The sequence below is a fragment of the Erpetoichthys calabaricus genome, chromosome 2, assembly GCF_900747795.2.
Source record: "Erpetoichthys calabaricus chromosome 2, fErpCal1.3, whole genome shotgun sequence".
Lineage (NCBI taxonomy): Eukaryota > Metazoa > Chordata > Cladistia > Polypteriformes > Polypteridae > Erpetoichthys > Erpetoichthys calabaricus.
In genome coordinates this window covers 297,198,318-297,224,487 of record NC_041395.2, presented here as the reverse complement: position 1 = coordinate 297,224,487, position 26,170 = coordinate 297,198,318, and the positions used below count along the sequence as shown (strand labels likewise).

At 40.5% G+C, this 26,170-nt stretch overlaps 2 protein-coding genes across 6 annotated transcripts in view; one reads left to right on the top strand and one right to left on the bottom strand.

The window, feature by feature from the left end:
- zdhhc6 (zinc finger DHHC-type palmitoyltransferase 6) overlaps positions 1–26,170 on the bottom strand; it is a 129,369-nt gene that overhangs the window by 55,847 nt on the left and 47,352 nt on the right. Inside the window, exons 1-2 of one of the 4 annotated variants that reach the window (XM_051922182.1) lie at positions 10,283–10,370; positions 5,907–6,451 (exon numbers count right to left, since the gene is read on the bottom strand). The exons of 2 other annotated variants lie outside the window; for them this stretch is intronic. In XM_051922182.1, coding sequence (XP_051778142.1) covers positions 5,907–6,371 — 465 coding nt within the window. In that variant the 5' untranslated portion in view covers positions 6,372–6,451; positions 10,283–10,370. Of the gene's footprint in view, positions 1–5,906; positions 6,452–10,282; positions 10,371–26,170 lie in introns of those variants that run through there. One more of the 4 variants, XM_051922181.1, reaches the window with a different exon arrangement.
- vti1a (vesicle transport through interaction with t-SNAREs 1A) overlaps positions 21,938–26,170 on the top strand; it is a 508,387-nt gene continuing 504,154 nt past the window's right edge. For both annotated transcript variants that reach the window (XM_051922191.1, XM_051922192.1), the window contains exon 1: positions 21,938–22,176. In XM_051922191.1, coding sequence (XP_051778151.1) covers positions 22,083–22,176 — 94 coding nt within the window. In that variant the 5' untranslated portion in view covers positions 21,938–22,082. The remainder of the gene's footprint in view (positions 22,177–26,170) is intronic.

The window sequence follows — 26,170 nt, the reverse complement described above, 5'->3', positions numbered from 1 at the left end:
AGTCCACACTTTTGTTTTCAGTCGGCTATATTACTGTAATGCACTCCTCTCAGGTGGGGGGAGTACTTCGAAGACCTCCTCAATCCCACTAACATGCCTTCCAATGAGGAAGCAGAGCCTGGGGACTCGGAGGTGGGCTCCCCCATCTCTGGGACTGAGGTCACCAAGGTGGTCAAAAAACTCCTTGGTGGCAGGGCCCCGGGGGGTGGATGAGATACGCCCGGAGTTCCTCAAGCTCTGGATGTTGTAGGGATGTCTTGGTTGACACGTCTCTGCAACATCGCATGGACATCAGGGACAGTGCCTCTGGATTGGCAGACTGGGGTGGTGGTCCCCCTCTTTAAGAAAGGGGACCGGAGGGTGTGTTCCAACTACAGAGAGATCACACTCCTCAGCCTCCCTGGAAAAAGTCTATTCGGGGGGTTCTGGAGAGGAGGGTCCGTCGGACAGTCGAACCTCGGATTCAGGAGGAACAGTGTGGTTTTTCGTCCTGGTCGCGGAACAGTGGACCAGCTCTACACCCTTAGTAGGGTCCTGGAGGGTGCATGGGAGTTCGCTCAACCAGTCTACATGTGTTTTGTGGACTTGGAAAAGGCGTTCGACCGTGTCCCTCGGGGAATCCCGAGAGTATGGGGTACCGGACCCTCTGATAAGAGCTGTTCGGTCCCTGTACGATCGGTGTCAGAGCTTGGTCCGCATTGCCGGCAGTAAGTCAAACCCGTTTCCAGTGAGAGTTGGACTCCGCCAGGGCTGCCCTTTGTCACCGATTCTGTTCATAACTTTTATGGACAGAACTTCTAGGCGCAGCCAGGGTGTTGAGGGGGTCCGGTTTGGTGGACTCAGGATTGGGTCACTGCTTTTTGCAGATGATGTTGTCCTGTTTGCTTCATCAGGCCGTGATCTTCAGCTCTCTCTGGATCGGTTCGCAGCTGAGTGTGAAGCGGCTGGTATGGGAATCAGCACCTCCAAATCCGAGACCATGGTCCTCAGCCGGAAAAGGGTGGAGTGCCCTCTCAAGGTTGGGAGCGAGATCCTGCCCCTAGTGGAGGAGTTCAAGTATCTCGGGGTCTTGTTCATGAGTGAGGGAAGAATGGAGCGTGAGATCGACAGGCGGATCGGTGCGGCGTCCGCAGTGATAAGGGCTCTGCATCGGTCTGTCATGGTGAAAAAGGAGCTGAGCCATAAGGCAAAGCTCTCAATTTACCAGTCGATCTATGTTCCTACCCTCACCTATGGTCATGAGCTATGGGTAGTGACTGAAAGAATGAGATCGCGAATACAAGCGGCTGAAATGAGTTTTCTCCGCAGGGTGTTTGGGCTCTCCCTTAAAGATAGGGTGAGAAGCTCACTCATCCGGGAGGGGCTCAGAGTAGAGCCGCTGCTCCTCCGCATTGAGAGGAGTGAGATGAGGTGGCTCGGGCATCTGATCAGGATGCCTCCTGGACGCCTCCCTGGTGAGGTGTTCCGGGCATGTCCAACCGGGAGGAGGCACCGGGGGAAGACCCAGGACACGCTGGAGGGACTATGTCTCCCGGCGGGCCGGGCCTGGGAACGCCTTGGGATTCCTCCAGAAGAGCTAGAAGAAGTGCCGGGGAGAGGGAAGTCTGGGCATCTCTGCTCAAGCTGCTGCCCCCGCGACCCGACCTCGGATAAGCGGAAGAGGATGATGGATGGATGGACTCCTCTCAGGACTACCAAAAAGACATCAATCGATTGCAACGAGTGCAGAATGCAGCTGCTAGAATTGACTTTAAAATACTGCTCATGGTTTACAATGCCTTAAATAATCTCACTCCATACTATATTTCAGAATGTCTTTCACCTTACACTCTAAATCGTAACCTTAGATCTTCAAATGAATGTCTGCTTATAATTTCCAGAGCTCAACTTAAAAAAAGTGGTGAGGCAGCCTTCTGCTGTCACCTAAAATCTAGAAGAGCTTACCAATAGAAATTTGCCAGGCTAATACAGCGGAGCATTTTAAAAAAACTGCTAAAAAACTCATTATTTTAACATGGCTTCATTTTAGTTTAATCTTGATATTTTTTACATGCATTTAATTACCATTATCTTTCATGGTGGCTTACGAAAGCTGTACTAACTACTACTTTCTCTTCTGTTCTTTTTCTGGTTTTATGTGGTAGCGATTTGCACTACCATCACCTGATCAAAGCACCATGCCGTCCCTACATTGATGGACCGACGGCCAAAGGTCCACATCACCATCATCATCAAGTTCTTTCCATGTGAAGCCTGAAAACCATGAGGACTGATTGAGATCATTTATGTTAGGTAGAATGCCTAGAGGGGGCTGGGTGGTCTTGTGGCCTGGAAACCCCTGCAGATTTTGTTTTTTTTTTCTCCAGCCCGTCTGGAGTTTTTTTTGTTTTTTTCTGTCCTCCCTGGCCATCAGACCTTACTTTTATTCTATGTTAATTATTATTGTCTAATTTTATTTTTAGATTTTGTCTTTTTTCTCTTTCTTCATCCTGTAAAGCACTTTGAGCTACATCATTTGTATGAAAATGTGCTATATAAATACATATTGTTGGTGTTTTGTTTCTGTTGGAAGTATTATAATCAATAAAATGTAAGATGCTCTGGATGCTCTACCATGTGCTGGGTTGACCGTGTCTCTTTAGCGATAGTGCGGGCGGTGGATGTGCAGCAATGATTTGTTCAACAAGCTGGCATGTAAAGTTTGCACGAGATACAGTTTAGCTAGCTCTTTGTTTGAAAAAGATGAATGCATTCCAAATGCACTGCTCTACCACATCTTTTTGTAATATTTTGTAATATTTCTTTTGTTGCATCCACATCACAGGATAGAAAGTTAATTCGTGATCTGCACTATCTATGCCACTAATCGTGCTATTGTAGTTGACCATTGCACAAGGCTTCATAACCTGCTTGCATTTTGCCTGTACAGTGACTGTAACTGCAGCTGTATTATGTACAGTGCTAAGAAGACAAACATCTTGTCTTGTCTTTCCATTTCAGCACAAGCATTTTACCCTTTTGCCAAGCTACTAGCTCTGCCAAAGTCTTCAGGCATGCCATGACAGTAGGGACGCACTGTTCCATATGCGTCAGTCTTTCTTTACGGCAAGATGTCAAATAGATCTGGTGAAGTATAAAAATTGTACATGGTCACACAGTAACCTCGATCAAGCAGAGCATCCATCAAAGTCAGAACGGATGACATAGCAATGGTGTACTGATTGTATTTCAAACATTGTCCCTTTCCCTGTGTACAGGGCCAAATTCCAAATGTATTTATTTTTAGATCACAAAGCTCATAAAGCTTTATGCCAAATCTTGTTCTTTTTGACGCAATGTACTGTCTCCATGACAATCTGCCCTTATAAGCCATGAGACTTTTTTGCTGAAATCACAGTCCCGAATGTAAATACTCTGGTAAATCTCACAGATTTTCTTCACTTTGGGTGCTTGATGGGTATTCTCATCAAAATCTTCATTGTTGGTAAAGTGCACAATTAGTGAAGATTTGCACTCAGACATAATTTCTCCAAAGAATGGCAGCACTGACAGCACTTTTACAGCGCCGAGTGATTCTCGGTTCTAACGCTTACGGAAGACGCATCTGCAGTGTTACCTAAATGACACTCGGGGACTAACACTTTTAGCATGGTTTTCGCAGCCTGAGTAATATTCAGGTCTAAAGCTAAGGAGGCTACACAGGCCCTAATAATTCTTCTCAAGAAGCCCAATTCCAATCCATCTCAAGTAGAAAATTACAGACCAGTGTCTCTATTCTCCTTTCTGTTCAAAACACTGGAACATGCGGTCTCTAACCAAATCTCTACCTTTCTTCTACATAACCAACAGCTTGATCATAGTCAGCCAGCCTTCAAAAGGGCCATTCCACAGAGAGGTCCCTACTTACCATTGCAATATATTATGTTACGGCAGCACAGAGCTACCAGCAAGTCTTCCATACTTATCTTGCTAGACCTCTCCCCTGCATCTGACAAAGTCACTCACAAGATCCACCTTGTCACCCTCTCTGACCTTGGAATCACTGGGACTGCCCTTGATTGGTTGGAGTCCTACTTCTTGGGCAGTCCCAAATAACTTGTCCTGGTGTAGAGAGATATCAAGAGTGGACCAGGCAAGCACAGGAGTGCCCCTAGGATTGGTGTTAGGTCTTCTAGTCTTCTCTATATACATATCCTTACTGGGCTCTATCACTGAGTCTCATTGCTTTCTTTTGCTTTCTTTATCAGTACTATGCTGATGATACATAGCTGTACCTGTCATTCTCTCCAGAGGACTACATGGTATCAGCTAGAATCTCTGCATGTTTCAATATATTGCAACCTGGATGAAGGAAACATCATCTCCAGCTCAGTCTGGCAAAGACAGACCTTCTTATTATCCCAGCTCGTCCATCTATTCAGCACCCCATCACTTTTTAGCTTGGTTCATTATCGTGAACACCCACCAAGGTACACAACTTAGTAGTGGTGATTGATGACCAGCTGTCCTTTAGCAACCATGTTGCTATGGTCTCTCCGACTTGCAAATTCACTCTATAAAATAACCTCAAAATCGAACTCTATCCGATTCAGTAACTCCTGATCTAGACTTTGATCCTGGCACATCTGGACTACTCCCCAGTATAAAGAGTGTTAATCTTTAAGAACATGTTATGTTGTAAATGGCACCTCATGGTCTTTTTCCAGATCTTTTCTTAAAGCAAAGTGCTCCTCAGTCTGTTTACCATTAAATTTTGATATTATTTCAATGAAATGTAAATTATTTTTAAATGTATTACCTATGTTCATTGTTCATGCAGATGTATGGCATTTGGTGGGAATAAACAAAAAAGTTTTATATTTTTGGTGTGTTACTGTCAAAAAACAACGAAAATAATAGCTTTTTCTTAAATGTTTTGTAGATTTATGTTCGACAAAAATAATAGTCAACAACAGATTTAGTTTATGTTGCCAGTATTCCTCATTGACTGCATTTGGTCCCAATGAAACAGCAATGTAACGTGTCAATCTGGCTCCAATGGATTGAGACAACACTCTTTATACAGTATATTGCTAATGCCAACAAGGTATCAGGCAGTAGTAATGTGAGACATCACACATCCCTCACCCTGATGCACAGTCTCTTCTCAAAAATATTTCCATTTTGTTTGTGTACATCATTATTGTCACACCACTAACTTTGCCATCGGACCTTACTTTTATTCTATGTTAATTAGTATTCCCTAATTTTAATTCTTATTTATTTTGTCTTTTGTCTCTTTCTTCATCAAGTAAAGCACTTTGAGCTACATTGTTTGTATGAAAATGTGCTATATACATAAATGTTGTTGTTGTTGTTTTATAGGCACCTCTAATCATTCAATTGTTTCTTTTTTGTAGTGTTTGTATTGTTTTGTTGTAAAGACACATGGGATACATAAAACTAGGTATTATATTATCAATGTATTTTAACTTTATATATGTTGATTGTGTTTGATTACATGTTTTTATTGTAATTCTATTTGAGTTGTTAACCTGGTTTTGGTTTTGAGATGTGTTTCTTTGCCTTATGTGTAATAGTTCTTGTTATGTAAAAATTGCTTCTCCTATAATAAATTGTATTCATATAGTGGAATAATATACTTTATTGACAGACTGGTTCTTTTGTACTAACTGATTGTTTCATACTTTGTAATTTTTTAATTGTTCAGATATTTATAATTTTGTTAAGGTTTCTGCTTACTCTATTCTGTAATATTACTTTAAAGTAGGTTAATTCTTTTCCTATCTTTTTAACCCACATAATCCCTTTCAGGGTCATTGAGTGTCAACATTTACTGTATCTCAGTGGGATTTATTAAAAACTAAAAAAAAACAAGATCATGTAAGAGAATGTTTTATGCTTACCGGTTTCCACTCCAGAGGAATGAAGCCTGGACCCACAAACATTGCATTGAAGTAGTTGTATAAAATCAGAACTGTCCAATTTATCAACATGATAAAATTAATACTTCCACCAGTAGTATCTAAAGGCCAGTACCAAAGAACAGAGTCTAGAATTGCCATTGCTGAACATATAGCTATCACAGTGAGGGCTATAATAGGGCCCCAATGGCACAATCGCTTTAATTCTTGAAGATTTTCAAATTTAATGAGAGATGATGATGATGACATTGTCATTTTAAATGTGTTTTGTGTGTGTTTTTTTTTTCTCCAAAATGTTAAAGCCAGATAAGTAGAAATTAAAACAAAGCAAAAATAAATAATTTTTGCTAATTTCCCTGATAGGCAAAAGTTGGTATATGCAGTTTTTCCCAAAGGTCTCGAGCTGTTACAGACGCCAGGAAGAGAGACTGGCATGGAGTCTTCCATACAACTAAACGTTGCTGCATCTTTCTGATGTATAATTCTTCACTTGTACAAATGAAGTAGTTCCAAATGCTCAAATCATCCTGAAATATATAAAAAAATATGTTATAGTAGATTTTATATACTCAACATTTTTGTAAAGATTAAAGAAAGTCAGTGTACCTAATGAATTGTTTAGCATCAAATAAAACACACATACACACACATGTACATCACAAAAAAGTCTACTTTAGACAGAGTTAAAATGTCTATCTTTGGGATTTGGAAGGGTGGAAGAAGCCAAGTGCACAGGGTGCAACTTGGCACAGGTAAGGAGCAGGTCAGGATTGAAACTAATGCCCTTGGAGCAGAGTATCAATGGCACTAATTCATTTACTAATATTTCCAAACATGATTTTCATCTTTGGTAAGCTGCAAATGGCTAAGAAAGTCTTGCAATGCACTTCTACAATGTTTTCAAAACAAATAATCACTTCTGAAAGACAAAAACGAATACCCTTTTCACTGCAAAGCTTACCTTCCATTTCAAAGTCCAAACATACAAAGAAAATGTACTAAACTGAAATAATAATCTGAGTTTAAGGGGACTACTGGGCCTGGTACTTATCAGGCTAGCTGTTTGAAAAAGACAGTATACCAAAACAATGTAAAAAAGTATCACCACTATGAGCAGAACATAAAAATACCTTCAAACGTAAGTGTGAAGTCTGTGCTGTAGTGCCGATTTTAAATAATTGCTCACTGTAAACTGCAGGCTCTATTCAGGCATGGGTGCCTGCGCAAACACACTTTGCTTCGAGGACGGGTGGGGGTGCCTGGCTGATTGCGAGGGCGTGTGTTATTCAGGTGCCTCATTGATACCTAAGGAGGGTGTGGCGCGTTTACACCTGTGCCCGAATAGAAGCAGTATTATATGAGGTGCCTGCACTGGACAGAATAAATGTGTGGGGATGGAAAAAAGAACGGAGGTTAAAGAAGGTAAAGGGAAAAGAAAGTAAAGACAGGGCAGAGAGTGAGAGAGATGGTGCAGGAGAGTGAAGCAGGTAGAAAAGTTTGAAGAGGGTCGATACTGCTGAGCAACCAGGTTGCAGGAACGACCATAGTGGTCAGGAAGGGCTCTCACCAGGAGGAGCCATTTGGCAGTGGTGGGAGAGGAGCAAGGCTCGGAGTGGGCGCCTCATGGTTGCAGTGAGAACCTGGGTCGAGAAGGGCTAAATTGGACCCACCATCTTGTCCTCAAGAGGACACATGAGGACCCGAGCCAGATAAAGGTAGTTTACGCCTGTTGGTGTTAATGCCTTGGGCTGCAAGACCCTGTTAGGGTAAGCCAAGGAGACGTTTGTTTGACAGGGGAACTGCAGCTTAAAGGTTTTCAAAACAAAAAGGAATACCCGCTGGAGTTTTTAACCTTGTTTTTAATGGATTAATTCTTTGATGGATTTTAACCTCCATGTTTTAGGGATTATTTATTTCTGAATGGTTACACTGTTTTGTAACTTGTTTTAAATTAAAACACTTTTCACCTTGGTATCTACCCCTTGAAATGTATTGTTTGTTTGTACTCATCTGCCTGGCTCATTCGATTACGTTATCAATGGTGTCGGGTTCAAGAGGCTCCCAAAACAGAGTTGGGAGTATTAAGCTAATTTGCACCGTCACACCAAGAAAACAAAAATTACTTGCTTTATTAAACAGAGTAACATGTTTCAGCTGGGCTTGCAGAATTACAAAGGTTTCTTTAATAACCAATTAGCATTTAAGCATGATTAATTAAGGATGAGCTAAGAGAGTTTATCATCAGGACACTAACGTAATGGCTGCTGAAAATGCATTTTGCAGTCCTCTAAATTCATGAGTGGACAAACTGGTAGTCCAGACTCGCAAGACTAACAACATTTAATTTCAGCCAACCAAACTATAGAATTGCAAAGCTCGACAGATAACTGCAGGTTTTGGATCTTGGGTCCATGCAATATTTTCCTAATCAAAAAAATTTAACAAAGACAATATACCCAATTCTTAAATAAAATCTTAAAAGAGTGTCAGTTTTAAAGGCAGCTGCTAATAGTGTATGAGCCCGCCATAGCCACTGACTCATTCAGCCACCAGCAAGCAATATAGACATATAGTGTCTTAAGTCTATAAAATAAGAAAGACAAACAAAAGTGTTAGCATATAAACAAATGGAACACTATAACATGGTAATTTAAATGTACACTGATGCAGCAGGTAAAGTTCAACTGAGGGGGCTTACTACAGCTAAGGAAACTCAAAAATACAGTATATTCAGCAGCTTGTTGATTACACCTGCGATGGTTTGAATGTTTTAGCAATGCTCCAGTCACAAACAAAATGTTCAGTCTTAGGAAATGACCATTAACCTCTGAAAATCAGATGCCTACACTGCATTACAAACAGATCTTACCTTATGCAGTTAAAGAAGGGGAACTTTTAAAAGAGGAATCTCACAAAAAATAAGATTCTCACCATTAACTGGTATCAATTCTGAGGTGAAAAAAAGCAACAAAAGAGAAGCCTAAATGAGGAGCAACAATGCATCACCTTTATGAAAGCTTAAAACACAGTATAAGAATTTGGATGGGAATCAGCCTCAAAAGACTAGCAGATAAATCATTTTTTGCAATGTTCAATCTGTAGTACAAGAGTAACCTAACAATTACCTGGGAATCCCAAAAGTTAAACTGTGTCCATAAGAAAATTAGGCGTTCTTTTTAGTTTGAATTTTTCCTTGCTTTCTTATTTTTCTGGAAAAAAAACCCGACTGTTTTGCTCATATCAGTGTATCATGATTGCAAAGTGTTTTACTGTGTTTCTGTTGTGTATTCTGTCAGCTAGAAAAAAAAAATAACAGTTCTATTCTGAAAGGACAGAAATCACGCAAAAAGTTAGTTGCTTTGTGCCTGCTCGAAATTAATCCATATTCCTTCAGGCTCCTGTTGAAAGACACTAGGGACTGTCCAGGTGGAATACAATGAATGACAAGAACAAATTTATAACTGATTGCAAGAATCAGTCACTGAAGGTCAATTTACAGACGACAAAAACCGAAAAAACATTCGCCCTGCCAAAACTGCCATGGGAGAAGTACAAACTCCACACATACACCTCACAGCAACCAGGCTCGGGTTGCCAAAATATACACATCCCTATGAGGAGGAATTGAACCAGCGACACTACAGCGAAAATCGAGTAGAATGAGTTAAAAAGCACTTCCATGTTCATCTGCAGAAAAGCGAAGTTGACTTCGGCTCAAGGAGAAGGATCCTGACACACCGCAAAAACATTTGGAATGGGCAGATTAAACAGGGAAGAGCTAGCTGACGCAAGGCAAAAACTAAAACAGAGACAGGCTGACTATAAATATTTTGCAGGATCTTTGTTTCAAAATTACTACACGCGTAAAGTAAATCTTTACGAAGAAAGCATCCAATCCAAAAACACCCCTAAAGGCTACAGCGGAGCGTCACCGCAACATTTTGAACCATTTGACTTTTTTTTGTCCCATCACTCACTTTGGACAAACCTTTCATTTCCGGCTTTCACAATCAAAGCTGAAGTGCTGTCTGGTTTTATAACAAACAGCAGAGACCCGACAGCACGCTTCTGTCGATCCAGCACGTTGCCAGAAGCGACGAAGTAAACAATCTGGACATTTTCATTTAGTATTTCCTGAGAGCAGCATTGAACATAATCCCCCATATGTTTCCTTCAAGTCTTGTGAGAAACGTTGGCGAAGCCTTTCCACCCTTATTTTTATACATCTTTTCCAATCGTAAATCCTCAAGAGACCACGCGATAAAAGAAAACACAAGTATGAAGTCTAATAGCATCGACAAAAAACAACAGCATACGTGACGATCAGAATGACAGCGACAAAGCAACGTAAAACTCACCAGGTGAAGCCTCCAACATCTCGCTTCGACACCTTTAACAGTTTCAAATTTTCAGCTGTCAAACCCACCTCGCCGCCGTCTCCTCCTCGCCGAGTTCTCCCTTTCCTGCTCCGCCCGACACTTCCTGTAGGTGTTGCAGTGAAATAGCGCCTCCCTGTTCTTGAAACGCCGAAGATTCATGCTAGCTTGTGGCATCAGAAGATGGTTAGAGATTTCCTGAGTGGGCAAGTGATCATCAAGACTGGGCAATTGAAGATTAGAAAAATGTCACGTGATCTCAAAGCTTGAAGTAAAACGAAATTACAAATTGTACTCTGTTAATGGCAAAACACTAGCGTTTGATTGCAGGGCTAATCCCCCAAAAAGGTGCTGGAACTCTACGTAACTCCCCTGTGATACTTCAAGCATTGTGATACAATATTATTCTCATAGCGCCATGATGCAATAACACGCGATCAAATCAGTAATGACAGGGTTGCTTGGCAAAGCATCGGGCGCTGCAGTTATAGCATGCCAGTATTCAGTGATACACAATAAAGAGGTACCAGCCCACTTCAAGCACTGCCTGGTCTGAGGAATCTGGATTTCATACTGATGGTCAGATCAGAATTTGGCAAAAACAGAATAAATCTGCCCTGCCTTATGTTAACACCACAACCTGTGTCTGATAGTATAATGGTGTTGGGAAATGTGTGGCACACATTAGGCTTCTTAATACATATTGATAGATAGATAGATAGATAGATAGATAGATAGATAGATAGATAGATAGATAGATAGATACTTTATTAATCCCAATGGAAAATTCACAATTGTGTGTCATTGTTATGCCATGGTGTACCTATACTTTTTTGCTGACCTTGTCCATCCCTTTATGAACACAGTCTATAGTCTAAGCATCATCTCAAGTTGGTTCCACAAACATGTCAGTGACGTCAGTACTCCACTGGCTTGTGCAGTTACCAAAAAGCTGAGCAGAAGTTGCTCATTTGGCTTGAAAGCCCATCTTAAAGAATTGGTGTCAGGATGTGAGAAGTGGTCCATGTCATAGAGCAGATTTTAAATAAATAATAAACTCTCAAGAGCATGCAAGCTTGGAATGGGCACATGTGGGTGAATGACAGCGCCACTCCTGGGTTGATTGCAGTGCTTGGTTGGTTGCGCACTCGTGCAAAAACGAGCAGATCACTCAGGTGCTGTCTTCATACCTCGGAGTGGGCGGAGATCTCATCTGTGCCCAATCAATCCAATATAAGACGGGCCTGCATGGCAGGGCAGAGTAGAATGAAAAAAGATTCAGACTGAAAAGGATGAGGATCTACCGGATGCATGTTAGGCTGATGCTTAGGGGCTGAAGAGGGCCACTTGACTGAGAATTTTTGAAGTAGCTGGAGCGGCCCAATGCCCACTCTCATGAAAGGCTTAGAAGTGGCAATGACAGCGGGAGGTAAGAGGCTAGGTGCCACACCCTGCTGGGAGCCTGTGGGACAACAGGGACACAATTCTATGAGAAAAATTTGGCTGTGCCTGTTGGCAGGAGGTCTCCTCTGTCTACATGATCCTATGCGGGGTAAGCAGAGGAGATGTCACTTTAGAAAAGATGCACCTGTGTCTGAGTTTTTAGAATTCATTCCTGCCTTAGGATTTTAATCTCATTTTTAAAGGATATTTATTTATGGATTGTTTTTAACCTACACATGATTTTCACCGATTTTATGGATTTATTTATTTATTGATTTGTAGCTTTGCATGTTTTGAACACTGTTTTATTGAATTGATTTTAATAAAAGCACTTATCACCTTTACACCTTCCCCTTGCTGTAAGTGTGTGTTCTCATTTGCCTGGCTTACCTTGGTTCATGACTAATGATGGTTCATATTCAAGAGGCTCCTGAACAGAACAGGAAGCATGGAGCCAACCCAGACCATCACATAGCAAAGCAAGATATGAATTCACACCCAGAGCAAAGGTATGATTTATTGACCTGGAACTGGACCACAAGTGGAGGTGATTAGTGCATAAATTGGCCATTGTTTGTGACACAAGGCTTCCGTTAGTGTTTTTGAGTATAGTGGACATACACAGTGTCCTGCGGTGGGCTGGCACCCTGCCTGGGATTGGTTCCTGCCTTGTGCCCTGTGTTGGCTGGGATTGGCTCCAGAAGACCCCCGTGACCCTGTGTTTGGATTCAGCGGGTTGGAAAATGGATGGATGGATGGACATACACATTTAATCATTTACACAACGGCTCATACTAATCTCTTTTTTCATTTAGGCCCCTGCAATATCATTGAAACCATTTAACAGTTCAATAAAGAACTTTTGGAATTTTTTTTTGCATTGTGCATAATTATGCTACATTTGCATTAGACTAGAGAAATCAAACTAATAATCTGCATCTAAAAAATAATGATTTGCTTTGCATTCACTTAGTCTGGAGGATATCAGCCTATATTTGGGTAATTTCACATAAATACCCTTTCAAGTAGTATATACCAGTGGGGGCATTTAGTGATAATGTTCTTAAACTATTTAGCCAAGTTGTAAATCGACCTTAATTTAGCATCTTCCTTATTTTAAAAAATGTTTCTGGAGCATACATACAGTATTAATTCTTTTGATATCATTTCAAGAAGTAGGCTTTACCTTGTGTCCTGTAATGCTCATTTTCAAGCTTAGGCCATTGAATCAAAACTATACTCTGCCCCATAGCAAAATATTGCCACATCTCACCTAACAAGTAAACCAAAATAATTATGCAAGTCAAAAACATTGTCACCTTTGTGCACCTGAGGATCACCTTCATGGCTCTGGTAAGGTAAGAGGTACCACTTTGGGACAAGATGGTCCTCTCATACTGTCTCTCTTTTTCCACAAACAGCCTTCAGAAGCTGCCCAGTGAGGGCAACTAACATTGGCCACTACGCTCAGAGCTGGCCATTCCCCGTCTGGTTGGGGCTCTATGAAAATGGACAGTCTCAGAGAATGGTGTCTGACTTTGGACCTGGAACCTGATCTGGAGAAGCCTCTAACGAGCTGCTTGTGCCTCACTAACATGAGAACCCTTTATTTGTTGGGCTGTTTCAAACCTTCTTTTCTGTTTTGTCATTATGCATGATTTTTGTTTGTTTTGGTTATTAAATAAGGCCATCCAGCTGGTGTCCCAACATTCAAAGTCCCAACATTCAAAGTGACTCTGCTACTCTGTTTACAAGTCACTACATTCATAGATAATAATAATAATTCTTTGCATTTATATAGCAGTTTTCTCACTACTCAAAGCGCTCAGCAATTGCAGGTTAAGGGCCTTGCCCTAGGGCCCAACAGAGCAGAGTCCCTTTTGGCATTTACGGGATTCGAACTGGAAACCTTCCGATTGCCAGTGCAGATCCCTAGCCTCAGAGCCACCACTCTGCCTGTATATATACACTTCTTATAGACAAGATTATGCAGTACACAGAAGAAATACTGATGCCTTAGATACTGGGAAGTTGTCTTTCCATGACATGAACCAAGACAAAGAGAAACAGGAGATCTGGTGAGAATACATGTTACTAGATTAGTTTTTTTCTGAACAGATCTATGAGGTTCCTAATGCATTAAAAAATATTTAGTATTATGATTATAGTGTGGTTGTGAAATGGCAAGAACTATGATCCAACAGGTACAGGAACCTGTTTTTGATTGTCAGTTGGCCACATTGCTGTGCGGAGATTGCATATTTACTGTATAACAGCAACAACATTTATTTTATATAGCACAATTTCATACAAATGATGTAGCTCAAAGTGCTTTACAAGAAAAGCAAAGAAAAGTTTATAAAAAATAAAAATATAAAAATAAGATTAGGTAGTACTAAGTAACAATGAATAATGTAAGGTCCAATGGTCTGGTGGATAGAGAAACCAAACAAAAAAAAAAACTCCAGAGGGCTGGAGGAAAAAAAAAAAAAACAAAATCTGTAGGGGTTCTAAGGCCACGAGACCACCTAGTCCCCACTGGGCATTCTACCTAACATAAATGATCTAAATCAGCCCTCATTGTTTTTTAGGCTTCACGTGGAAGAATTAGATGATGATGGTCATGTGGACCTCTGGCCCTTCAATCCATCAATGTAAGGATTGCATGGTGCTTTGATCAGGTGGTGGTGGTGTAGATCAGCACCACAGAAAACCAGAAAAAGAACATCAGAGAAAGCAGGAGTTAGTATTGATTGCGGAGCCATAATAAAAATGATATTTAAATGCATATACAGAATATCAAGATTACACTAAAATGAAGCTATGAGAAGCCATGTTAAAATAATGTTTTTTTTTTGCAGTTTTTTAAAGTGCTCTGTCATATTAGCCTGGTGAATATCTATCGGTAAGCTGTTCCATATTTAGGTGCATAACAGCAGAAGGCTTCCTCACCACTTTTTTAAAGTTTAGCTCTATTTTTTAGCTCTATCTTTTCCCCATGTATCTCTGTTTTACTCCAATGCCTTAAGTTACAGTAGGTTAATTAAGAACTCTAATGCATAAGTGAATATTCCTGTAATGGACTGGCATCCTGTCCAGTGTTGGTTCCTGCCTTGGAATGTCTTTGTACAGTAGGTAATTACTTCTAAAACAAAGATGATAATGCATAATTTTATTTCGGCAGTAGAGAACACAGATTGACGGCACAATTATAACTGCAATAGGAAATCACAACATTAATGCAAAACATGAATAATTTATTAGAATTGTGGCAGGTAAACTGAAGCTGACTGCTTACAAATTGTGTGCTCAGCCTTTGGGATCTTTGGTTTCATTTCACAGTCTAAACACAATCTGTAAAAGTAATAGGCCATTTGAATTACAGAAGTGTGTGAATTAATAAGTAAACATGCTTGGAGGTAGGCTGACAAACCTAGGGTAGAGTCTTGTGTGCATTCCTGCCATAACTCCAACTCTGTTAATGCCAAATAGGACTAAGCACATATAAAATAATAGATAGGTCATCATTTTTGCTGATTAAAAATACAATAATTTCCTGCATTGCTGCCTCTCACTTCTGTGTGTGAGTCTGTACAACAGTTTTGTTTACTTTACCCTGGAAACTTGATTTCCACTGATTTGTTTTTTTTTTTAATTTTTAATCCTTTATTCACCATATACAATTTCTTGTATTAGGAATTTGTCATGTTTTTGCATACCTCAATTTACTCTCCACAGAGTTTTGGGGTGAGAGTGCATGTTCAGCTGTTTGTAAAGTGCCCCTGGAGCAATTGCAGATTATGGGCTTGACAGAGTAGTTTTCCTTCTGTCACTGCTAGGATTCAAACTGGCAACCTTCAAGTTACTAGCTCAGATCCGTTAGCCAGAGAGTCACATAAAGAGTTATGTCAGAATAACTGTCAACACCACATCTGAATGTGTTTTATAAAGCAACTGCTCCCAACACAGTGAGTTCCAACAACTCAATGGCAGACAAGCTTAATAACTTCTATGTGCATTTTGATGTGAATGCTGATAACTGTAGCCAGCAGTCCAGCACATCTGCGGTGGGAGAACTGCTCAGTGAGGAAACAGCTATCTTTGTCAGAACAAGATGTAAGGAGAGCTCTTTGTAAACACCAGGAGGGCAGCAGATCCAGATGGCCTTCTAGGATGTGTTTTCAAGATCTGTGTTGATTGGCTTGCCCCAGTGTTCATGGAAATATTTAATTTCTTCTTATTCCAAGATGCTTTAAAAGATCCACCATTTGTTCTACAAAAGCAAATCCAGGGTGTCTGAATGACTATTGTCCCTTCACACTAATGTCTATTGCAATTAAGTGCTTTGAGAGGCTAGTCAAAAATCACATATGATCTTCTCTGCCAAAAGAACTGGATCCAGTAAAATCTGCATATCACTCCAGTAGATCCACAGAGGATACCTTCACCTTTCCTTTGTACAATACAGCCCCACCTGAACAATGAGAGAGGGAATCATGTGAGAATGCTATTTATAGACTATAGCTCTGCATTTATCTCAGTAATCCCCTCTAAGCTCATCAACAAGATCAGGAACCTATGTCTGAGCACTTTATTGTGTGGCTGGATTTTTAACTTTCTTACAGGCAGACTCCAGGTGGTTGGATTGGGTTGGCACACTTCATTAACCCTCACTCTCATCACAGGTGCTCCACAAGTTTGTTTTTTGAGTCCTCTGCTGTACTTGCTCTACACATGTCTGAACAGCTGCACGACTCCAACATCATTGCCAAGTTTGCTGATAACAGAGCTGTGGTAGGCCTGAAGGGAGTTCAGAGTCACAATCAGTGTACTTCTGAATGTCAGCAAAACAAAGAGCTGATTGGTGACTTTGGGGGAAAACAGCAGAGTCACTACAAACCCTTCAGAATTAAAAGTACCCAGGTGGAAAGGGTGGGTCAGATACCATAGTGTCCACATTACAGACGACCTAACCCAGTCTAAACCCACCTACACCTTGGTAAAGTAGGCATTACAACGTCTTTACCACATCTGACGCCTCAGGGATTTCAGGCTGCCCTCCCAAATACTAAAGAACTTCTACACATTCAGCATTGAAAGAATGCTGACAGGTAGTATTACTGCCTGGTTTGGGAACAGCAGGCACCAGAACAGCTAAGCTGTGTAGAGAGTAATACAGTAAGCTGAACGCATCACTGGATGTGCACTCCCTAACTTTGAGGACATCTACACCAAGCAATATTGGACCAGATTAAAGAAAATCATCAATGATACCAGCCATTCTAAAAAAAGCCTCTTTTCTGTGCAGTGGTCAGGTAAATGCTGTTGCTACTTCAGATAAACTAAGGAGGAGCTTTTTTCACATGCATCTTGAATAAAGAAAGTGTCTGGAACTATATGATGTCCTATTGTTAACTCTTTTACTGTACATTAAGATGTGTTTTGTTATTATTTTATCACATATTTAAAATTCTATTAATGTTAAATAAAAATTCTATTAATGTACCCAGCCATGAAGGACTCAGAAACCAGTATGTTTCTTTGCACTGGTCCCAAGCCCGGATAAATGGGAGGGTCATGTCAGGAAGGATATCGGTGTAAAATTTTTCCAGATTAATATGTGGACAATACAGATTTCCATACTGGATTGGTCAAGGCCTGGGTTAACAGCGAAGGCTAAAGAAAAGGAGTATGATGAGTTTTATGAGAGGTTGGACACTAAGGAGGAGAAAAGGACCTGTACCAATTGCCTAGACAGAGGGACTGAGCTGAACAGCAAGTTAGGGTGATAAAAGATAATGATGGAAGCATACTCACAAGTGAGGAGAGTGTGTTGAGGAGATGGAAAGAATACTTTTGAGAGGCTGATGAATGAAGAGAATGAGAGATACAGAAGGTTGGATGATGTGAGGATAATGAACCAGGAAGTGCAATGGATTAGGAAAGAGAAAGTAAGGACAGTTATGAAGTGGATGAAGAATTGGAGGGCTGTTGGTCCAGATCACATACCTGTGAAATCATGGAGGTGTTTAAGAGAGATGACAGTGGAGTTTTTAACCACATTGTTTAATGCAAACTTGGAAAGTGAGAGGATGCCTGAGGGGTGGAGAAGAAGTGTACTGGAACTGATTTTTAAGAATAACGGTGATGTGCAGAACTGTAGTAACAATAGAGGCATAAAATTGATCAGCCACAGCAGGAAGTTATGGGAAAGAGTAGCGAAAGCTAGGTTAAGAAGGGAGGTGATGATTAGTGAGCAGCAGTATGGTTTCATGCTGGGAAAGAGCACTACAGATGTGATGTTTGCTCTGAGGGTTTGAAGGAGAAGTATAGAGAAGGCCAGAAGGAGCTGCATTGTGTCTTTGTGGACCTAGAGAAAGTACGAGGGCAATCCCAAAAGTAAGGTCTTCTATTTTTTTAGAAATACAAACAACCGTTTATTTTCTATAATGTTTACATCATTTTAAAGGTTAAAGACTTTTATTTTTCTACATAATTGCCATTTCAGTCGATGCATTTTTGTAGACGCTGTGGTAGTTTTAGAATGCCCACGTCATACCAGCTTGCCGCCATGTCCTTCAGGAAGCGTTGAACCTCATCTTTCACCTCTTCATTGGAGCAGAATCGCCTTCCAGACAAATGTTCTTTCAACTTAGGGAACAGGTGGTAGTCACTGGGTGCCAAGTCCGGACTATAGGGTGGGTGGGTGATGAAGTTCCAACCGCCGATCTTTACGCATGTTTTCCTCAACCTCCTCGACTGTCTCGTCAGAAATTGACGGTCTCCTGTGCGAACTTTGCACTTGGAGGTAGTGTTCAATGGGAGTTCCATTTTCAAGGGCTGCCAAGCCAAGACTGAGCATCCCAGCGAAGCCGCACATGCTTGTTTGGGAGTGGAGGAAGCACCAATCACAACAGTGTGGCCAACAGCCGTACGAACAGTTTCTCTACGTCCCTACCGCTTTGGAGACCTTACTTTTGGGATTGCCCTCGTATATGACAGGGTGCCTAGAGAGGAGTTGTGGTATTGTATGAGGAAGTCGGGAGTGGCAGAGCAGCATGTAAGAGTGGTACAGGATATGTAAGAGGGAAATATGACAGTGGTGAAGTCTGCGGTAGGAGTGACGGATGTGTTTAAGATGGAGTTGGGACTACGTCAAAGATTGGCTCTGAGCTCTCTCGTATATGCAATGATGATGGACAGGTTAACAGATGAGATTAGACAGGAGTCTCCTTGGACTATGATGTTTGCTGATGACATTGTGATCTGTAGTGAGAGTAAGGAGCAGGTTGAGGAAACACTGAAGAGGTAGAGATATGCTCTAGAGAGGATAGGAGTGAAGGTCAGTAAGACCAAGACAGAATACATGTGTGTGAATTAGAGGGAGGTCAGAGGAATGGTGAGGATGCAGGGAGTAGAGTTGGTGAGTGTGGATGAGTTTAAATACTTGGGATCAACAGTACAGAGTAACAGGGAGTGTGGAAGGGAGGTGAAGAAGAGAGTGCAGGCAGGGTGGATCCGGTGGAGAAGAGTGTCAGTAGTAATTTGTGACAGATGAGTATTCTCAAGTGTGCCTGTGAGGCTTCAGAGATCATAATATAGTTCAGGGTCACATATTGTACTGAGTCAAAGGTGGGGAATTGTCCGGGGCAATAATATGCATTTTCCACATTGTTAATAAAATAGTTATTTACACTCTTAAAAAGCAGAAAAAGAAGATTATCAACACTGTGCTTTGTCTGTATACCCTGTAGGTAAAGGTTATATACATGCTGAAAAAAAATAGAAAAGAAAGTTACAGACACAACATATCATGTTTGTAATTTTCAAGTGTGGGAGCCCATACTGTGTCTATAACTTTCTTTTCCATTTTTTTTTAGTACAGAAGGTAACATTTACTTTATATTTTTTCTCTTGCAGATGTACATTGATGCAAACGTTTACCAACTCCATCAGTGCAAAAGAGTCCATCAGTGTATAAAGTAGTGTGTAAGCGTGTGTGATGAGTCTGGTATATAATGGACAGGTACATTATCCTGGGTTTGGTTCTGGCCTACCGGCCCAGTGTTGCCTGGGACAAACTAAGGCCCTCACGACTCTGCACTGGACTATATAGGTCATGGATAGATGGATTGTATAGCCATTTAAAATACAAACCAGAAAGGTCGCTTTTAGTTAATTTGAATGTGATCACTAATGATGAGCTACAGACAGTTCTAAAGAACAGGAGTCACAAAAATAAAGAAACATTCACTATTGTGAAAGAACCTCAGGTATCTGATATGCTGGAGCAAGACTAGCAATGATGTTAACATATTTGATATATTGAAATTACAGTTTTGAAGGTAATAATGATGTGACACAGGAAGCTGGTGAAGTCAAGCCAGCTGGGTTCATGTTTTAAACAATTCTGAAACAGACCAAACCTAACAGCAGAATTTTAAAAAATTATGAAGAGTTTACACAGGAATACCCTTGAAAATGGAACTGCAATAATATAAATAAAAAGTGACAAGGGTGTTAAAGAAAGAATTTCTGTAATGGGGGAAAAGAAAGGATGAAGCTCATCTAAGATGGGTTGGAATCTAAGTACCTCATCAATAAAACTGAGTAATACAATCTATTTTTTTAAAACTTTAGTACATTGTTTCTAAACAGAAAAAGTAAGCAATTATAATATATTTATAGAAATAGATTCCTGTATGCTTACATTTTCATTTAAATTAATGTTTATTCATTACACATAAAATGTGCTTTTATCAGATTTGCAACAGAGTTGGTACATTCAAAAATCTGCTTCTACTTGGGCATGGATTTCAGACTTGATGGTGTCAACACAACAACCCTTAATGTAAACAAAAACAAGTAGCTCGTCATAGACTGCAGGAAGAAGGTAAACCACACTGAGACATTATATAGGATGCTGTTGGAAGAGTGAGCACTTTAACATTTCTTGAAGTGACTGTAAGTGAATTGAAGTGGACACAATACATTTCAGCTCTATTCAAAAAGGCTCACCAGCACCTCTACTTTATTAGACATTCGAGGACAGCTCCGGTTTCTCCATCTGTTGGCGCAAACATATACAGGTGCATAGTAGAGTCCATACTCACTAGCAGCACCACATCCTGGTATAGCACCTGCTTAGCTCAAGATCATCTGGTGATGCCCACCTTTGTGTGACATCAAACCCAATCCACATTCTTTTCATGTGTAGTTCCTTGATAGTGGAATGAGCTTTCAACCTCCACAAGAGTATTTGACTTGCTCAGCGTGTTTAAGAAGCATTTAAAGACTCTCTTGTTTGGTGAACTTTTGTCTAACTATTATTAGCTGTTAGGAATTGTAATTACCTTGTATTTTGTTCTGAGTCTTGCAGAATGTAGTGAAGGGCCAGGGATATGGTTCAGGCCACATAACACACCATGTCTTTGAAAAGCAAACAAAAGAATTAAAAATCCTCATTTACCCCTCGTTGATGGAAAACGACACAGGACCATCCGCAGTCCCACCAGTAGTTTAAGGACAGTTTCTAACCACAAGTCGTAAGGTTGCTGTACAGACCATCAAACTCAAATATTTTATGTATAGACTATTAGCAAAACTAGCAAAAAAGTAGGAAGCAATCGTGGACAGAAATCCAATACACAGCACGGAACGTTCGCGCATACGCTCACACTTCCCAAACTACGCAAATTACTTAAACAAACGGCAGACATGAAAGAAAATATGAGTTTTTATTACAGTATAGTAAACCTGAAAAGGAAAACCAGCAAACTGAAAAACCCCGGTAAAGTCTTGTTTTCCTTGTTTTGAAGTATGACTGGTGAATAATAAAATAACGAATCTAACGGCGCAAGATGTAATGACCACTGAAAAACAAACACATGATTTGTGATCGGCTTCAACCATTGCTCCAGTGTTGATCATCTTACAAATTGTCCTTCGCCCACTGCTCCGGTGCTGATTATCTCCAAACTGCGCACGAACTTCACTGGGAAGAACGGGCACAATCGATCTAACCTGCGGAACTGAACAAATAACGACTTGTGCGTTCAGGACAGTCTGTTTCTCTTATGTTTGCCGTCCACAGTTACCCCGTCGAATTCAATTACATTATAAGCCACTTTTGCTTCGCATTCTTGTTTCTCTCTTCGTTGGTTGCGTACCCTTTTCCCTTCCCTAGGACCCTAAGTGCTCAGGTTTTAGTTTCCGCATCGGACGGAGTTTGAGGTTTCACTATTAGGAAGTGGCCAGCTGAATATTGTCTGAGCAATCCACATTTTAAGCTACTTTTTAGTGCAGTTCAGTAACAGCTGTATATTATTACAATTAAAACATGTCATCGGATTTCGAAACATACGAGCAGGATTTTGGAACGTTGACAGCTGAAGTCACTAGCAGAATTGGGAAGATTCCCAAATTAGCAGGAGGTAAGCAATGGATGCACCATAAATAAAGCCATTGTACGACTTCACTAGGAGATAAAAAGACATCGTCACGATTTACTTATCGCAGAAAGGAGAGAGAAATGTCATTCGGCCATGCTGCATAGTTTTAGAAACTGGTCGACTAGGGGAAATGTCCCAGTCAGATCGAGTGTTTCTCTGAATTTTTGGTATTTGATGAAACAGTAGGCAAATAAATGCGTTAACTGGGCTTGGGTGTTTTCATAGTAACGTAACATATTAGTGGCAAAGTAATTGAAGGTTCCGCTCAGCTTATGTCTGTGAAACTAGGAATACAGGAGTCAACAAGTGGGGTAACTGAGCATTTCTGACAATTGCAGTGCAGCTGTTACAAGAAAACACTTACATATAGATAAATAAACGGCTTAACTGAGTCCAGGGAAACTGTGTAGTATTCCATCAACCTACACATATTAAAAGCACTCGGGTCTACATACAAAACTATACGGAAAACTTCATAGAATGCAGTCATGTCACAACAGTGAAATCAGTATAATCTGATGGAGTTTTTTGTAGGGCTGTGTCAGCGTGCATCTGCAAAAGGAAAAAAGTTCTATCTAGTCTGAAATGGAAAGAATGTAATAGATAGATAAATACTTGGCACATTTTGTTTGGTTGTATAGCTTTCATCAGGTGTGTAAGTGGAAATGAAATAGTAGGTAACATAAGGGGAACCGGGAAACAAAGCCAGGGTAGATGAAAGTAGAAAAGGCGAGAGGAGGAGAGAAAAAGCTGCCATTAGAGAAGATGGAGAGATTAAAATGTTAGTTGGTTATTAATACCTGTAGAAATATGTGGTCCCAGCCTGAGAATGAGGTTAGCTACTTCAGTTTTGTGTTCAGTCTTGCCTTTAAAGCTCTGTGAAAGAACACAAACAGATCATTGTGGCCACAGATATAAATTGTAAGATCTTTAATTTTAGTGACTCAAACATACTCTCAGAAATGGTCTGCAACCATCACACTTTTTCACCAGTATAGATGGCTTTACACGTCCTACAAGAAATGCTGTAAATTAAGATTTTTATACTGGTAAGAGGCCCATTGTTTTATGTTAAATTTCTCGGAGGGACCAGATATAAGGGTATTGCTGTGTCACTTGCAAATGTATCACCAACATCTCCTCTTACACCCCATAGAGCCTGATGACACAGCATCTCCTGTTACACCGCAAAGAGCCCGGTGAGGAAAGAGACTCATCTCTGTGAAGTGAGCTGTGGATGAGACCCTTGCATAGGTTAGGTGGTTGATGGAAGGAGATCAAGGGATAGTTTGGATAAATGCCTCCTGTGGAAGGTTCAGTCTTCAGAATGGGGTGGAATGAGATGACCAGCGGGACATGGATTTCATTATACGGTTTCATCTTAGAGTTGATGTTACAAGGTCTGCTCTTGTTGTGATTGAGGGACCTGTCCAAAATATGAGAAGGGTATCTTTATCAATGAAGAAACTCCTCATTCTAAGTGCTTTATTACACTAAGAGATGGCAGAATCTAAGGAAATGTCAAAGATGTAGAGAGTTTTTAGTTTGTGAGGAAAGGGAGGAGCTGTAAAGAAGATAACTGTGTGAGACAGTGGCTTGTAATAGATAGAGATTTTAACTCCTGGAAAGCTGACAAAAGGACTGATTATCTAAAAATGGTAGAGTTGTGGTAGAATCCTTGTCCGTAAACATTGGGAGATGGATGGAAACCAGTAAAATCATTAATGAAGGCGGCACCAACACAGTTGTCCAAATATCATTTGTATAGGTCGGGAACAAAGCCGAGGTAGTAAGAAAAGAATCACTCTTCTACCCAGCACAGATGGCCACCCATGAATTTGGTGGGGGGATGTGTACAATGTGTGTGAGTAGGCCATTATATGGATTGGCACCCTATCCTGTCTAGCTCTTCCCTAATAAGCTGAATTAAAAGGGCCTGATCATGTTATATTAAAGTGAAACAAAAGCATTATCTAGACAGAGGGTATGTTGAAAGATTGATGGTGGCTAGTAAAAATTAAATAAATAAATAAAGAGCCTTTGGCAGTGCTGTCTGGTGTGCCACAGTAGACTTAAACTTGTATTGGAGGTGCAAAGTGAGTTGACCAAAATGTTGTTCAGAAAATGTGAGGCACTGTTAATAAAAGCTAGCAGTAAACTCAGAATCATTTTCTTTGCCTCCAGAGAGTCCAGGCTAGTGCTCAGAATAGAGGCAGCCTTCCTACTTAACTTAAGTCTGTTGGCATCTTCTGTTCTTTCTCTATGAGTCCTAATTTACTACTGCGTAAAAATGGCCTCGCTTGCAGCCATGGACTTATCTAACTGTATGTATAAAATACCAAGGGTTGTCTATCTGTGATGCAAAAAATTACAATCACTGGGCCTTGAACTTTGAGCTTGGTCTTAATAAACAGCTTATGACATACATGTAACACAACACAAAAATTGTAGGTTACCTCCATCACGTAATTGTGCTTTGGGTCCTTCTCAAAGCAAGCAGCGGCGTGGCCACAATGTTCTAGCTGAGAGGAAAATAGTTGCCATACGGGCACACAGCATTGCTGACTGGAAAAATGACCATGGCAGTGTCTACCTCACAGTGAAGCATCTTACACAGGTTGACCTGTTGTTTTCATCGCAAGCACGAGTCATACACTCTTAATGCAACAGAAAATTGTACTTCACCAAAGAATTGGAGCTGTGGGCTTTCTCCGCCACATTATTGGGCTTTAGTTCCTTCTTTTAGCGAGTGGTGTTGTGGGCCACATGTGACATGGGTGATGTGGAGCATGCAGCATATCTACCAGAAAAAGAACTGCAGTGATATCTGATGGCAGTGAAGCACACTGGAAAGGCTGACTATTTGCACGGACAAAGGTGGCAGCATCCTCGGCAGTACTGTGTTTCGTGAGCCACGTGAGAACCAAGTTTCTTCAAGGACTGAGGTTTTGATTGTTTCCTAGTAGAATGTAAGGCTGAAATATTTCACTCATATCAATGGACTTTGAGCCACTTCAACTCGGTCCCTAAATGGCTTCTGTGCTTGCGGTCCAGTCGAGTTTCTGTCCATGGAAATGCTGAGGTCCTTATATACCTGCATTAGCTCAACTCTTACTGAAAGGATGGAGACCAGTGTAAAACTCTTTCGTTACACATGTTAGGTAAACAGGAAGGGATTCTTTTTGTTGGCAATATTACATAGTATTTTGCTTCTCATAGAGGGCATTATTGATTATCAGATTCACTATTCATGTAATTCCCTGCCACACAATCTTTTTTTTTGTTCAAATCTCGGTCATTGCTCTGTGTGGAGTTTTGCATAGCTCTTCCCATGTCTGTGGGGGTTTTCCTCCAGCATCCTCAAAAACTGGTGTGAGTGTAAGGTTAATTTGATGATTTGAAATTGGCTAAGTGTGAGCATGTTGAACTGGTGGCCTGCTCAGGGCTGGTTTCTGTGTTGTGCCAGCTGTTGTTTGGAAAGAATCCATAACCTTACAAATCATGACTGAATTGAGCTGCTATTCACATGTGTGGTGTAAATTAACATATTAGCTTATAGAGGATAAAACATAATCATCAATTATCTGTGTGGCTATGTGAAACTTACGTTCTTTTTAAATAAAGAAAACACTTATGTAAATTTACCATTAAAAATACATTTATAAGGACTGGCTCTTACAGGTAGAACAAACTAAAAATATACTACCCTTCATTAAATACTAATTAAAAAAGCTAATTGTACAAACTTGCTTAGAAGGAAATGCTACAAGTAAACCCAACTGGGGCAAGGTCTGAGTTTGTCAGGTTTTTTTTTTTTAACATTTAAAGTACAGTTTTGGATATTATTCAAAATGTTCATGTACACATTTGCATTTATGTATGTCACATTGTGATATTTTTTTCTTATTTTTTTATAGTACATGCTGTTGTTAAAAGTAGAATTTTATAGGAATAAGTTACATTTTGAATTAAAATT